This window comes from Carettochelys insculpta, chromosome 2 (assembly GCF_033958435.1).
Source record: "Carettochelys insculpta isolate YL-2023 chromosome 2, ASM3395843v1, whole genome shotgun sequence".
In the NCBI taxonomy this organism is placed as follows: Eukaryota; Metazoa; Chordata; order Testudines; family Carettochelyidae; genus Carettochelys; species Carettochelys insculpta.
The window spans coordinates 210,561,368-210,578,501 of NC_134138.1; the positions used below are offsets into that span (position 1 = coordinate 210,561,368).

The window sequence follows — 17,134 nt, forward strand, 5'->3', positions numbered from 1 at the left end:
ACTGCTGCAGGTGGCTAGCTGAAACTCTGAAGCATGAGCTTTTAGGAATGTAGGACAAACTGGAAGTGGGCCCCAGGGATGCTGAACCCTGTGCTCTACCATCCTGAGTAACTTACTTATTCTACCACCATCACATTTGTCTAGCTTTCTCTAAACCTAAATTCCATCCCACAACTCTTATTGTCTGTTTCAGAATCTAACCCCTCTGAGGATTAGAAACCTTCTTTTAATTTCCAATTTTTTCATGGTCAGTTTTTGTTCTTGTGCCAGCAGTGTGCTTTATCTTGAACAGCTCTTCACCATTTCTGGTATTTGTCCCCCTAATGCATTTATAGAGTGCAATTGCATCCCCTTTCAGCCTTCACTTTCATATATTAAACAAGTCAAGTTCTTCCATTCCCCTGATCATCCTCGTACCTGAATCTGTTTCCATTTAAGATAACATTTTTTTTGGAACAAATGTGAGCAGAAATGTATACAGCATTCCAAAGGAAGTCTTATCAGTGCCTAGTACAATGGGAGGAATATTTCTCTATCAAATGGAAATGCCTCTTGGGCTATAGCCAAGGATCACATTTGCCTTTTTATACATATGCATCACACTGATGGCTCAGAGTTATCCTGTGAGTGGCTCCCACACTCAGGTGTCTTTCCCCCCTAGGCAGCTGCCAACTGGTGAGCCTGCAGCTTGAAGCAGAATTTTTTATTATTAGACCCTCACTACATAGCCTAGCACTTCATGTTATTGAATTTCATCCCATTTCTGTCACTCAAGTCTTTAAGATCATTCAGACCACACTGTGTAACAGTCCAGTCCTTCTCCATATTGATGATAGCTCCCAACTTCTTCTGACTATAAATTTCAAGAGAATATTACTACTTTTTTGGGCTAAAGGCATGAGAAAAATAATGTATAAGATTGGTCCGCAGACTAATCCTTGAACGACTCTGCTAGTAAACTCCCCACAGTCTCAGTACATTTCAGCATAAACTGTTGCCTTCTCCCTTTTAGCCAGTTGCTTAGCCTCCTTCCAATTCCCCATCTTCTCTCGTTTAAATAATAGGTTCCCTTGTGGTAAAATGCTTTACTAATATCCAAATATAATAGATCTACTACACTTCCCTTATCTAAATAAAGGATGAGTTATTTTCTCAAAGAAGGAAATCAGATTAGTGTGACATGATCTGCCGCTGGTAAACCCATATTGCATTACATCCCCTTTACTATTTACCTCCATGAACGTAATTATTCTTTCCTTCATAATTTACTCTAGCACCTTGCATACAGCTGAGATCTGTAAAGACCAATATATTTTTCGTTTTCTTAAATGCAGGTAGAACATCAGGTACTCATACTGGGTACCACAACCATAGAGATAGATTTACTAAAAACCCTTTCTATCAGACTCGCACTTTCATGTGCCAGTATTTTTATACAGAAATTATCGATTCCCTGCAGTTCGAATGCATTAAGCTTCTTATGTTTTTCCTGCAACTCCAGTGTGGTAATTTCCACTTCTAGATGCTCATTTCCATTAGAAGTACTGCCTTCATGAACATATTCCATATTATCCATTATCCTTATTATCCTTATTGAAAACCAAGGCAAAGCATTCTTTTAGTTTTTGGAACATACTTAGAGTATATTCAGTCTCCTTTCTTTTCTTTTCTAGACGCTACTCATAAAAAAGGCAGGGGGAAGGGGAAAAGGGCGAAAACCCAAACCGAAACCTCCCATTTACAAACTCTCCAACTTTCACTAGTGAAAGGTTTTTAACACTAGGTTAATTACACCCCCTTGTTAAGGAACACCAGCAAGCACTGAGTCAAGCCAGACATCTAGAGCAAACCACTCAAAAAAAAAAAGCCCTGAAGCCCTGCACTTCTAGCAATGAACACAAAATCACCATTCTCTTTCAGGCCAATCTCCCACAGAAACTCTACTGTTCACTGTTTGCCTTGCACTAGGGATAGCCAGTTACATGAAAATAAATGATGTGCAAAATGAGCACAGAATAATACTAATCGTGTGATATCCAGACTTCTGATTTCTAAACTTTACACCAAGTTTGTGCAGAGTTAAATAATTATAGAAAGTGCAAGGCAGTGGAGCATTAATGGAGAGACAGTGAGTGAACATGATTAAAAAGGAGTTCAACTTCTGTCAATGTAGGTGGTGCTGGACCAATGGTACAAGCTGCATAAGTTTTTTGAAGCATCATGCGGATAACTGCCTGCCTACGAGTGAGTTGTCTTTTCTTGAGGAAATTGTTATGGATAATGAGCAGCCACATGACATCCTTAGCAGAATAAGATGACTGCTGCTCAGCAAACTTAAACCAAAGTATCTAGACATTGTGCAGCAGTAGCCTAAGAAACTTTGGTTTCTGCACTATGGTCTTCTTCTTCTGAATTTATTTCATCTGTAGCACAGGTACCTCTCTCTGGATGGATAACCATTTCTATACTTTCAGAGTCTGTCAGGGATTTTGTAACAAGTAGACCTTGATCAACACTTACCCACTCTTCAACTTCATTATCCGTCAGTTTAGTGAGTGGGTTTTCTGAGTCACCATATTGACAGACGTCAAGTATCTCCTGTAGCACTCTCCTTTTTGGTCTTATGTTGAAGCCTTGCAATTCTTCATCAGACGGCCCCTCCACAAATACCACTTCTGCCCAGATTTTTTTCCATACTCTCTTTAAGTCTGAAGGGTTGCCAGAACATTCCGCATGAAGGCTACATCCTTGATGCTGTACTGCAACTGGAAATCTTGGATTTCACCTTCAAAGTTGAGCAGCTTCCTTATAAAATCCCTTCTGCAGATGACTTTTAGATTTTGAATAATTCCCTGATCCATTGGCTGAATAAGTGAGGTGACATTTGCAGGCAGGAAGACTGAAAATATTGCCAGACACAAGCTCTGAGTCGAAAGGGTGACCACAACAATTATCTAAAGCCAAAATAATCTTTGTGTCTTCTGGCCCTGCAAGTTCAGGGTGAGCACAACAATTATCTAAAACCAAAATAACCTTTGTGTTTTCTGGCCCTGCAAGTTCTTTCAGATGGTCTTTCAAAGCAGGAGCAAAGACATGATGGAACCAATACAAAAATATTTCCTTGTTCATCCACTCATTTGCCTGTGCCTTGTACTCCACTGGCAGATGGACAATATCCCATGCATGCTCTCGATCATTTGAATTTGGAAACCACTAGCAGCTTGATTTTGGTGTGTGTCAGTAGCATTAGCACACATAAGCAGATGTTGCAGTCCTTGTTTCTCTTAAAACCAGGTGCATCACCTCATGTGCACCAACAAGGGTTGAAGACAGTAGTCAATGCCAAAAGAGTCCTGTTTCATCAGCATTGTAGAATTTATCTGGGGTTATGCCATGCTCTTCAATCAACTTCTTAAAAGCATACATAATAATTTTCTGTGGCCTTGTGATCAACAGATTGTTTCTCTCCTGAGACATCAAGTCTTCTAATACCATGTCACATCTTAAAGCATGCCAACCAACTATCAGAAAAGAAAATACAGGTCTTGGTTATTTCCATCTGCTGATAAAAGTCCTTGGCCTTTTTGATCAACATTGGGCCAAAAATTGGAATTCCCTCGGAATGCTTCAAGGAAAATCATTCATACAATACACTGTCTAATTGCTCCAATTTTGGTTTGTGCATAGTTCAGCATTTCTCAATTGCTGTGCTTGTCTCAGCAGCTGACATGAATTTCATATCTGCCCTTTGTGCCTTAATATCATAGGTCATCAATGAGCCAATGCCAAACCTCATCAATTGGCTCCTATTTTCTCCTCTTTCAAAGTGCCTAATTTGGTACAATTTCTGGGTTATAGTCAGCACAACGTGTTTTATTTCCTGATCTTTGCTTGTTGATGGTGTATTGGTAGCCATTGCTTCAGGATGGGTATTATATTCAAAGGCAAAATAAGAATAGCCTTTACTGACTCAAGATTGCAAACAATATTTCTTCAGGTGTCAAAAAATAATGGAAGATAGCTACCAGAATTTTTCCAGTTAACTGAAGGGTGACTTGTATTGTGGTCTAAAGCAGATGCCAGTTAACCAAATTTTCCAGATGGCTAAGGGCTAGTTAATCAGGCTAGTTAATCAGATTTCCAGTTGCAGTACAGCATCAAGGATGTAGTCTTCAGTGTGGAATGTGCTGGCAACCCTTCTAACTTAAAGACAGCATGGAAAAAAATCACTATTGTGATTGTTCCCTATAAAAATAATCCTTGAAGAAAAGGCTTTTGGAATGGTTCATTCAGGAAGAAGTTGCAATGTACATTTCTGACTGGAAATAAAATTCATTGACATTCATGTTGGTTGACACAATTATAATGCATTGAGCTAAACTAGATTGATAGCTTAATGCACTAATATGCCTACTGTTTGTAGAAACTGTGATATGAATATCTGGACCCATTGACTGAGTTGGGGTTAAAATTATAGCACAAGCATCAGATTGCCAGTTCTTAACATGCCAGATGGGCTAAGAAGTGAGGTTAGCTAAGGAAAGGGAATTAAAACAGAATAAAAATGAAGCATGTATTTTACAGCAGACGGTTCCTACAAGGATCAATCAATTCAGGTTAAATAAAATCTCTGATACACGTGCAAGTCTCCATAAATGAAATGAAATTCTCCATATGTGGCAGATACCACAATGAGGATTAACAACAGATATTTCAATCTGAATTTTGTTTATGAATTAGTATGCAAATATGTTACCCTCAACATACATACGTAATTCTCAGTACTCACAAGAAATCTGTGTTTTCATTCCTAGGACAACAAAAGTCTAAAAACCACAAAATGCTAAGCATTAAGCACCCAATCCCCTCCTATGTGAGAAACCCAACCACAGAAGGAGAAAATCTTTATAAAGTTAGACATTGCCTTTCTGCTCCACTATCATCAGAAAGAATGAAGTAAAAAGTCTAAATTTGCAAGAACAGCTAGGAGATTCTGTGGAAACTAGACCCTGTGCTGAGGATATGTCCTGCCCACTATCTTCTCTATGGGCTTCTCCATCTGCACATAACCCACCATCTCAAAAATGGGGGGAAGAGGTGCTGAGTGGAAACTGATGATCTATGCAGACCTCTGAAAGTATGATTAACCAACAGTATGCCATTGCCTACATTGACAAGTAAGCCTTTTTCAGCACTTTGTTCAAGTGCACCAATTGCCGACCTCAGTTGCCATCAGTGGTTGATTTTGTTCACGTTGATAGGCAACATAGACTTCCAGTTTAGGAATAATCTGAATTTCTAATTTAAAAAATGAACAGGAAAAAAAATCTTAGAAAAGTCCATTTTTACATTCTCTCTATATATACACACATCACAAAGAAGTAAAAAAGGCACAAGCTCAATTTATTTTGTCTTCACATGCTACCGTTAATAGAGCTCAGTGTTCTTCATTGCTTGGCTGACATTTTGTCACTTGGGCAAGAAGAACCCAACTCACAGTTACAGAGTTGAGACATTCTGGCCCTGCTTAGTAATTTCCAATAGGCCACATTCTGATCCCTTTAATCTGGTTTAGTAGCACCTTCTTCCACCAGACATCCCACTGAATTTGGTAGGACCGGTGCACCTCTGAAGGGCTTATCATCAATTTGGTGCATATGGCTGAGCTGGCAAAAACATTTCAATGACTGCACTTGATTTCCCCCTTTATTATCTTAGGTCAAAACATTTCACAGTGCTAAATGAGAAAACAAGTATCAAATAATAGAAATCATAGAAACATAAGACTGGAAAGAACATCAAGTGGTCATCAAGTCCATTGCCTGTGCTGAAGCAGGACTGAGTAAACACAGACCATCCCTGCCAGGTGTTTGTCCAACCTGTTCCTAAAATCATCCAGTGATGTGGATTCCATACACTTCCATAGAAGCCTGGTCCCAAAAGCTCTACCTAACATTTAACCTAAGTCTTCCTTGCTGCAGATTGCTTCCAGTACTTCTTGTCTAACATGCAGTGAACATGCTATACTCCTCTTCAGTTTATCCACATCTTTCCTAACATGTGGTCTCAGAATTAAACACAATACTCTAGCTGAGGTCGTATGTGTCCTAGTGTATGCAGCACTATCACCTCCTGGCCACGTCTACACGTGTAAGCTACTTCGAAGTAGCGGCGCCAACTTCGAAATAGTGCCCGTCACGGCTACATGTGTTGGGCGCTATTTCGAAGTTGAAATCGATGTTAGGCGGCGAGACGTCAAAGTCGCTAACCCCATGAGGGGATGGGAATAGTGCCCTACTTCGAAGTTGAATGTCGAAGTAGGGCACGTGTAGACGATCCTCGTCCCGCAACATCGAAATAGCGGGGTCCGCCATGGTGGCCATCAGCTGAGGGGTTGAGAGACGCTCTCTCTCCAGCCCCTGCGGGGCTCTATGGTCACCGTGTGCAGCAGCCCTTAGCCGAGGGCTTCTGGCTGCTGCTGCTGCAGCTGGGGATCCATGCCGCATGCACAGGGTCTGCAACCAGTTGTCGGCTCTGTGGATCTTGTGTTGTTTAGTGCAACCGTGTCTGGGAGGGGCCCTTTAAGGGAGCGGCTTGCTGTTGAGTCCGCCCTGTGACCCTGTCTGCCGCTGTTCCTGGCACCCTTATTTCTATGTGTGCTACTTTGGCGTGTAGACGTTCCCTCACAGCACCTATTTCGATGTGGTGCTGCCCAACGTCGAAGTTGAATGTCGACGTTGCCAGCCCTGGAGGACGTGTAGACGTTATTCATTGAAATAGGCTATTTCGATGTCGCTACATCGAAATAAGCTATTTCGATGTAGTGTGCACGTGTAGACGTAGCCCCTATGTCCTATGGATGACATTACTTTTAATATCCTCAGAATTTTAGTCTTTTTTCAACTGTACTAGGTTGATGACTCTTTTCAAAATGCAGTCTATAAAACGCAACTCTTTTCAGCACTATAGTGAGATCAACAAGCGCATTGGAAAAGCCGCCACAACGTTCTCCAGGCTGACGAAGAGAGTATGGGCTAACAGTAAGCTCACTGTACACACCAAGGTGCAGGTCTACACAGCCTGTGTTTTGAGCACACTGCTGTACGCCAGTGAAACATGGACTTTGCCTTCAAAACAAGAGCAGCGGCTCAACACATTCCACATGCGCTGCCTTAGGCGCATACTCGGTATCTCATGGCAGGACAAGGTCCCCAATAGCGCAGTGCTTGAGAGGGCAGGCACCGCCTCCATGTTCACCCTTCTCAAACAGAGGCGTATGCGCTGGCTGGGCCATGTCTTACTCATGACGGATGGCCGAATACCAAAGGACCTCCCCTTCGGCGAACTGGCGTCTGGAAAGAGGCCGAAAGGGTGACCTAAATTGCACTACAAGGACACGTGCAAGTGTGACCTCAGCGCTCTCTCTATCAGTGTGAACACCTGGCATTCGCTCGCCTCAGACAGGCATGCCTGGAAACAGGGAGTGAAGGAAGCTCTTGTTATGTATGAAACTATCTTGGTGAAGGAAGCGGAAGACAGGAGAGCCCTCAAGAAGATCTGTGCCCGTGATACCAGAGTGACATCTGCCTACTGCTGCTCACACTGCGGAAAGGACTGCCACTCCCGGATTGGATTGCATAGCCACAGAAGACGCTGCTTGAATCAGCCCAACTGGGGCGCAAACCCATGATCCCTTGGGATCGAAGGATGCCTACTGATTACTGACTGCCTAGCTAGTTATTCACCAATTTGTAGTTGTGCATTTGCTTTTTCCTTCCTAATCAAAGTATTTTGCATTTGTCTTTATTGACTAACATCTTGTCAATATCAGATCAATTCTTTAATTTAAGATTTTTGAATTCTAATTTTGTTCAAGAAAGTGCTTGCAACCACTCCCAACTGGCTGTCTACTTCAAGTTTTTAAGCATATTCTCCAGTCTGTTATTCAATCCATTAATGAAAGTATTGAACAGTACCAGGCCCAGGACTGACCCTTGAGGGACCTTACTAAATACATCCTCTTAGTTTTACAGAAAACTGTTGATAACTAGTAACAGAGAGAGAAAGCCATGCTAGTCTATATGCTATCAAAACAAAAAAGCAGTCAAGTAGCACTTTAAAGACTAATAAAATAATTTATTAGGTGAGCTTTCGTGGGACAGACCCGCTTCTTCAGATCATAGCCATACCAGAACAGACTCAATATTTAAGACACAGAGAACCAAAAATAGCAATCAAGGTGGACAAATCAGAAAAAAAATTATCAAGGTGAGCAAATCTCTCTACCCTCTGATTTGTTCACCTTGATATTTTTTTTTCTGATTTGTTCACCTTGATTACTATTTTTCGTTCTCTGTGCCTTAAATACTGAGAACGTTCTGGTATGGCTATGGTCTTTAAAGTGCTACTTAACTACTTTTTCAGGTAGTTCTGTCAACCAGTTGTGCAGCTTCTGGGTAGTTCTGTCAATCAGTTGTGCAGCTTCCCCTTATAATAATTTTGTCTAGGCCACATTTCCCTAACTTTCTTATAAGAATGCAAGAACAAAGAAATTGCAGTTTATTTGCTTTTTGTCTACAAAATTACCCGCTCCTCCCAAAGAAAGCTGATTTACAAAATGACCCACTGAGGTAAACACTGTTAACAGAACGCAAGCGTAATACTCACCACGGTGACATTAAAAGCATAAAGGAGATCAAAGGGAAGTGCAGCAATTAAATCAATGATGAACCATGTAGTCACATAGTGGATACAAATAGATCTTGCTTCAAATATAACTTGGCCAGACTTGCTGACATATGTTGTTCGAAAATTTAAAATAATATCTGCTTGACAAAGAAAAGAAACAATTAGATACAGATAGTTCCTGCTTCAAATGAATTGTAGTGTTCATCAGGTGAGCATGTTTATTTTCCAAGTGCTAGGTAAGAAAGACACCTGGTCATATTCTGAAGTCCTGACTCAGTAATCCATCAAGCTTTCCTATGGCCTGATCTTCCAAACTTTTATTTGTTTACTTAACTTTATACACCTGCCTAGTCTATTGAGCCAGTCACGGGTGTAAAGTTATTCATATGTAAGTTTATCAAAATGACTGTCCCATAGGCATTAGTTCCATTGATTCCAAAGCAAGGCTTGATTAATTTAAAAAAAAAAAAGGCTCTGAATCCAAACCTAACATTTTTTAATAGATCACAGTCTCATTTTAACAGATATGCCTGTCACTGAGAAAAACGAAGTCATAATGGTTATACATGTAATTCATTTACTTTAAAGAATTCTTTTGTTACAGGGAAAGGGATTCTTTTTAATTTAAAACAATCTAACTTCTTACAACTGTCTGCTATAATGACTGTCCAGCACAGGATTCCAAATGAAACATCCTCTTCGACAATAAACACTCACTTAAAAGAGAAAAGTGCTGAACCCTGTGAAAAGAACTGGCTGGTGGGGTTTGTTGAGGAAATATCAGAAGCAACATGAATTAGTTGGTGGTTAGTGCACTTTGTGTGTTCCTTTTCGTTGTTTAAGGTTGCATGTCTGTCAACATACAGATTCTTTTGACACAACAGGTTAAAACACATTAAACATCAAATAAAATTTCAGATCTTGACAGTTCAGTCTCAATTATTTTCACTTCCCAAAAGATGAGAGCCATATCTTGCCCTTGAGCTATGCACATAGATCCTACGGATGTCAATGAGAGCTGCTGGTATAACTTCTACTGATGCCAAAGGAGCTCCGCCACAGATCGAGGGTATTATTTTATTTTTACAGCATCAGAAATTTGTATGGTGCTTTAAGAAATTAGGATTCTTCCATAAAAGAGACGTGTGTAGACCCAGGTACTAAGGGACTGCAGGGTGGCAGGGTTGCTTTTCTCCCTGTGAAGAAAAAGGGTGTGTGCGGCTTGTCTTTGGCCTGGAAGGCTGGAGTTCGGTGGGTTTTCTTGGCTGTTTATATTCTGGAGACCATCTCCATATGTTGACCCAGTATGAACTGACTAAATTGTACAGGGATGTGAACTTCTATCTTCAGATAAGAAAAGCAGAAAATACCCATGGTTAATATCTCTTGAGTTAAGCAATTTTCAGTCTGAGATATCTATATTTACTTTCCTGCTATACATGCACCTTGAATATTGGGTAGAGTAATTGTTCAAAAATTGAACCAACCCTTTAAATTATATAAAAAGCTTACATGCATGTCTCAGTTGTTATGGTTCATACTTACATACTCAGTACTCTTCTCAACTTCATCCACCCAAAACCCCAGTCCTCGGCCTCATATTCGCCTTTGCCCCATTATTTTAACCTTTTTTCCTTAGCTTCCTTTGGGAGGATTTTCTAAAGTCATCGCTGCTGTCTGATAGGGAGCTTTCAGGAATTAAACACTTTTCCTCCACAGCATTCACATGGAGCACCATGTGCTTATAATTCCTAATTCCTGATAAACTGTTTATCTCTGCCTTTTTAATTCAGTACTCCACAGATGTATGCAACATCCAGCATGCTTGATCAATCAGAGAAACAAGCTCTTCTCAGATATCAACGTTGAAGTGTAGACTTCCATTGCTCAATGCATAAAGCAACATTACCCACAAAGCTATAAAACAGTACCAAGTGAGCTTTATTCCAATATGTATTTATGTTTGGGCTTTCATATAAAATGCACAATAGAAGAAGCAAAATTGAGTAGTTACAAGTTTTCTCCCCCCCTGTGCTTTGATTTATTTGAAAGCTCTGCAAAATCAAGAAAATCAAGAACAATTAGGTAGATCTGCTTTTTACTAAGGTGAGTGCCAAAGGGAAAGCAATTAAACATTTATATTAGCTTAAATATTTCTTCTTTAAATACAATGAAACAATTAGAAATCTGTGCACACAGGCAAAATAATTGAACATGTATGTGATATTAGAGGTTTCTCTTTAAGTACCTCTACATATTACAAATAGGTAGTTGGGAAATATTTGATCCAAATCGCTCCTAACCTGTAATTTAAGGGGAACTGCTATATGCTATACCTCTCTGGTGTCCCCTGTAGAGGGGAGGTGTACGGAAGGCACTTTCTTGCCTTGGACTTCCTTCTCCAGATGATGAGGAGGTCATTTGGGTTCTGGATGTATCTCTTAGGGAGGCTGGACAGGGGTTGGCTCAAAATAGTTCAAAAAAAGGTAGAGTCCTTCCATGGTCTAGAATAAGGCTCAGGACCCTGTGGTCTCAAATGGGATAAAAGGTCAATTCTTTGCAAAAAAGTCCTGGGCTCTTTATCACTTGTGTAGCCAAACAACCAAGGCCAAGTCTCTAGGCTCCAAAAAGAAGAGGGAACAAAACAAAACAAAACAAACAAAACCCCAAGTCCCTCTGTTTCTCCAAAGGACTCACACAACTGGGGCTCTGAAGCTGCTTCACCTGGCAGATAGCCTGTTGCCCAGGGCCAGGTATTTCTAGGCACTAGCTGTTTGCTCCCAAGTGTCACCCAGACTGAGCCAAGATCCTGCTTCTTTAAGCACCTTCCTTTCTCAACATTGATAACCCTTTAAGGTGCTGTGGTCTGACACTAAGTCCACAGGAGCTCTTTAACCCCTTCTTGATGGGGCAAGGGAAGGGGCTGCCTCTCCACAGGGACTGTAAGAGTTTAGAGTTTTAATATGGATCGCCTCCAAAGGGATCTGTAGGGAATATCAACAATTCTCTTTATCTGAGATTGAAAATGTCTGCATATGAAGGAGGAGTGGGTCTAACTATCTTGGCAGATGGGAAGGAAGATATGTTGATCTAAGGAGTAAATTCATTGTTTGTACTCCTCTCTTGTTCCTTAAAGATTTCTCTGTAGAAGGAGTATGTTGTTATGTATCTAGAAGAATAGATGGCTGTTTCCTTTGATATGTGTTTTAGCAATATCTGTATAGTTTGGACTACTACAGTCCACAGAAGTCTGAGGGATCCTTGAGGAGGTTCATAAGGGAAAGGATGTGAAACTCATGACAGTTGAAACCAGGCCAGACTGTGGCATATCCAATGGATACAAGTATGAAGTGTTCTCCTTCAGAACAAGATCCAGAGTAGAAACCTTGGATTGGCGACCAGTAAAATGCTGCAGAGAAATCTTTGACTCTTTCAGAAAATGGCACTCTTCCTCATTTGGAAGAAGAAGCGGACCTCCAGAAGAAGCACTGCGTTCTTTTGAAAGGAATTCGAAACAGCACATTTTGTGTCTGCGCCACTTGTTCTTTCAGAAGACAGCCTGATTTCCTGAAAGGACTTACTAGTGTAGACATAGCCAAAGAGTCATGTTTTATCTCCCTGTTCTTCCTGGACTGCTCCAGATCCAGTACAAACTCAATGTCTAGAAGATACATTGGTGCCCCCTTGGAGGCAGAGATGGCCAGAGTGCTGCTACTAACAGGGGTGAACTCTTAGCAAGTTAAACAATATTTAAAATTGGGAGATTTAGGCCTATTAAAGGAGAAACAAACCTCTTCCTGGCAAGATGAGAAAGGGCCTCTCAAATGGAGAAGGAGGAGTGGAATGAGAAAAAAAACCCAACAACCCTCAACTAAAATACAGGAATTAAGAAACTAACTAAAGTAACAACCCCCTAAAATGAAAAAAAAAGAGGATAAGGTAAGCTTCTAAAATAAAGTTCTGCAAGGTTCACTGGTTCTGGCCAACTGGGAACATGTGAATATTGGGGGATTTTTCTTATATAGGGACCTATCATCCCCCACCACCCCTTTCCATTTTTCATACTTGCTATCTGGTCACCATAGATTTGTCCAACATTATCCTATGTATGCATCATAAGAACAGAGCATCATGATCACTGGGTGTTTGTGAGTTGACAGATAAAGCACTGCTCCCTAAAGAATTGGAACAGAGGCGTATGTAACACATGGGCACCTGAAGTGTAGGGCCCGTAGGAACATTACACAAAGAAGGAGGAAACATTTGCTCTATCTTTTCTCCTCCTCCCTCTGAAAGAGAGAGAGATAGAATGAATGTATATTGTCTTTTTAGAAAAAGGAATAATCTTAACAAAAAATAACTGTGAAACAAATTACCACCTGATCAGATGTCCCTTCTTTTCCCAAGGGAATGGTACATCATACCAGCAAAGGGCTTTTTAAACACTAATTTACTTCCCCCTGAGAGAATGTAACAGCAAGAATGGGCAGGTCTCATGCTTATCATTACAGGTTGAATCTCTCTCGTCTGGCACCCTGGGGACCTCACTGGTGCTGGAGAAGAGAATTTGATGGACCATGAGAGGTCAATATTGTCTAGCACATTACCAAAACTTCTCCTGCTTAGAAGACATTTGAGATAAATTACTGCTGAATAACTAAATAACAGCACAGAACACTGAGAGCCAGGACTGGTGACCGTAAACAAGTTTTATGGGACCATGAGAAACTTAGCCACACCCATGGTAAGTTGTCATCTAGATAAATAAAACCAAGGTGGATTATCTATGTTGCCAGAAAACAGTTCTGGATTAGAGAGAGTCAACCTGTATCCATCTTTTCAAGTTCAAGTTTTCTGGTATACACACACAACACCAAAATTCACCCAGGAATTAAAATTATCCACACTAATCTAACAGCAGAAAAAAGGATTCCAGAAACTCTTGGATCACTAGGGATATACTGGCTATTGGTGTATGAAAAGGAAGAGAACAATTCACATTACTGTTGCTACCACTGTTGTACAGCTACGCTATATCTGATATTAACCACACCTTCTAAGGCATGAATGGAAAAGTTGTCATCTGCTAAGTATGATAAACCCTGTTTATATTAATGAATCATATTTGATCAGAGGATATGAATATTTGCTATATGCTTGTATTCAAGAATGTGTTTTGTTCTTAAATAACACCCACAAGATGTCACTCAACCAGTTTTACAACCATTCTAGCCAGCCCTGGCTGATGGACAATCCGGACTAATCTGTTCTTCAATGATCTCTACATTTTGATGCCTCAGGACACATGGAGTTAACAGCTATCCTGATGATTCAGCAACACATGTAAGGATATGTGCTGTGCACATGCTAGGTAAGACTCCGCATGTGCCAGTAACTTTTCATGCACATGGAAAAGCGTATAAATGGCAACTGAAGTCACCTATTTTGCTTCTTTTTCCCCCAAGCCTCTATACTGTGGATTTCTAACAAAAGGAGCATTTTGAACTATGGACTGAGGCATCTTTTGGAACTATCCCAGAGATTTTTGTAAGCCAGTAGACTCATTCATCACCACTACAAATATGAGCTAAGAAATTTGTAATATATGTAATCTTTAAAAATTTCCACAACACTTTTTTATTACTAATACAATCTTCAGTTAGTTTAGTTTACTGATTGACGTAGAGGATTACATTTGGATGAGATCTAATACACATATCAGAGTAAGCATGTTAGTACCAGGGGTAAGTATCTGATCCCCTGGGACTTGTAGACCCTCATGTGTGGTGAATTGGATTTTCAGTAATCTCTCATCAGTTAAGAGTGTGATGCTCCACAACTTCTTTTGTTACCAGTTTTGTTAATCTAATTATAGAATAAACAAGGAGTTTTTGGTGTGTGACTGCCTTGTTTCTTGCCGTCTGCTGTGAGAATGGCATTCTTGCTGTGGTCCATACTAGGCACCAGCCATAATTACATAACTCCAAAGAGTGTCACTTGAAAAGAATTTTTGAGACCTGTGTCACAGTTTGTGTTATCTCAGGGAGATATCGAGTCTTGTGAAATATCTTATGCCTAGTATCTCTTCACACACACCACTGAAAATTAGAACTCCAGTAGATGTTACACTGATGCAAGACTGGAATTCAGCCTTAGCTGGATACGGGGACGAATGTGGAGCTCCAAATATTTCTGTGTTAAATTATTCACACCTTTGCCAAACGTTTTTTCTGATTTTATATCATAAATATGTCTCTGCCCTCCCTCTTTCCTTGAGTTTCTAATCATGGACTTCAGCAGCATTTCTCTCTTTGAAAAATGATCTTTGATTCTGATTAGTGTCCTGTGGTATAATCGAATGATGTAGGTTCAGACAAAATATTTGTCCCTTTGCTTAATTAGTGCCTTGTGGAAAAACATAAATATATATATTTTAAAAATCCATCAATTAAACCAGCCAGTATTTTTGTTGGGGAACACGGGGAAAGAGTTGAAATAGCACTTTTCTGATTACCTGAGAGCTCGATGCACCGCGGTAGCAGTTTATTCTAGCGCACAGCCGCTGTGTAAGATGGCCCCATTAACTATCTCAGCCTTTCCCTGAACAATATTCTCTCTCAAAAGAACAAAGCAACTTGTCAGCTGTGTTTCTTTTGAAAGCTCAGGTATAGATGTTGTGCAATTCAGGCTATTGCAGTGTCACCTCTTGCACAAAATTGAATTGGGGCATCAATGGCTGCCCTGTTTTGTTTTTTTTTAATGGGAGATGCAATATAATCTTATGATGCAATATGATCTTAAATTTTTGAAGGAACATCAGCATAAATAGAAAACCAGAAAAACATTTACATTTAAAGTACATCACACAGCCTTTGAACTCCACCATGAAGCCTCTAGGGGTTCAATGCCAGTCCCAAACCTGGATAAGGGAGGAGGGTTGGTCAGAGGAGTGATGAAACACTGACCATGAAACAACAATACGAAAAAAATCTGATGCCAATAAGACTAAATGATAAAAGATTCTGGCTTAGATGTTGCCCAGATAAACAAGGTCTGCAACACCAATCAAGCAATCGGGGTTGGGTCGATAAGTTGGCTACTAAAGAAAATTACAACTAACACATATGCTATCAGTTGGAGTGTGGAACATCAGAACACTGAGAGAGACTGGAAAATTAGAGCTGCTTTGGAAGGAGATGGAAAGATACTGACGAAACACACTTGGACTGGTGGAGATGCATTGTGAGGCATCAGGAGAGATGTGTGGTTACAAAGTCAATTGGCCAGGGAATGAAACAAAACATGAAGCAAGAGTCAGATTCCTTCTTAGCAAAAGAGCTGGAGGAGCATTGTTAGGATACAAACTGGTGAGTTCAAGAATTGTGGTAGCGAGATTCAAAGCAAAACCATTTAACATTTTGGTCATTCAGGTGTATGCACCCACACTGGACAGTACAGAGGAAGAGTTTCAGCTCTTCTATAAAGACTTGACAAAAATGCTGGAGGAGATACCAAAGAGAGATGTGTTGCTCATCAAAGGAGATTGGAACACGAAGGTCAGAACAGAGTCATGGGAAGGTTTGGATATGGAGAAAGAAATGAATGAGATGAGAAACTACTAGATATAGCTACGGAGCATGAGATGGTGATCCGCAACACAGAATTCCAACAAAAGGACTGTAGGAAGTGAACATGGTGATCAAATGACAGGAAGTCCAAGAATATGATAGATATGATTTTGATAAGAAGAAGATGGGTAACATCAGTACAGCAGTGTCGAACTTTCCAAGGAGCAGATATAGACTCAGACCACAGTCTAGTGATGGCAAACATCAAGATGAAACTCAAGAGGAAGTATAAGAGACAGCTTAAGAAAAGAAGAGACATGGTGAGGCTAGGTGAAGGAGAAATAGGGAATGCATACAGAACAGCGCTCAAAGAGAAGATTAGGATAGCAGCCACAGAGAAGGATGTAGGTAAGGGATAGCTACAGCGATGGAGGAAGCAATTCAGCAGGCTGTTCTGGAAGAAGAGAATATCAATAAGAACTAGATTACACAGGAAACACTGAAGTTGGTCCAAGAGAAGAGAATGTTGAAGATCAGAAGGGATGTTTCTGAGATAACAGAATAGCAATATAGGGTAAAATGTATTGAGGTAAGGAAAGTGGACAAAAAGGATAAGGCAAAATGGTTAAAGGAGCGGTGTGAAGACAGAGAGGTAATACAGAGAATGTAAGACCAGGGAGGTGCATAAAATGATTAGGAATATTAAAAGGAAGCAGCAGCTTTGATGGTGATCAAAGACGAGAATGACGAGGTGCTCAGGAACAAGGAGAAGATTGTACAGTGATGGATGAGATATTGCACCAATCTATACAAGGCACAGTTGGACCCAAGCATCTCAGAAAGACTGATCAAAGAACTGAAAGAGATATTTCTGCTAA

General features: G+C 40.4%; 1 protein-coding gene across 1 annotated transcript in view; it reads right to left on the bottom strand.

Moving 5' to 3' along the window:
* KCNH8 (potassium voltage-gated channel subfamily H member 8) overlaps window positions 1-17,134 on the bottom strand; it is a 428,672-nt gene that overhangs the window by 159,112 nt on the left and 252,426 nt on the right. The window contains exon 6 of the mRNA XM_074986135.1: window positions 8,668-8,825. Within this exon, the coding sequence (XP_074842236.1) occupies window positions 8,668-8,825 (158 nt within the window). The remainder of the gene's footprint in view (window positions 1-8,667; window positions 8,826-17,134) is intronic.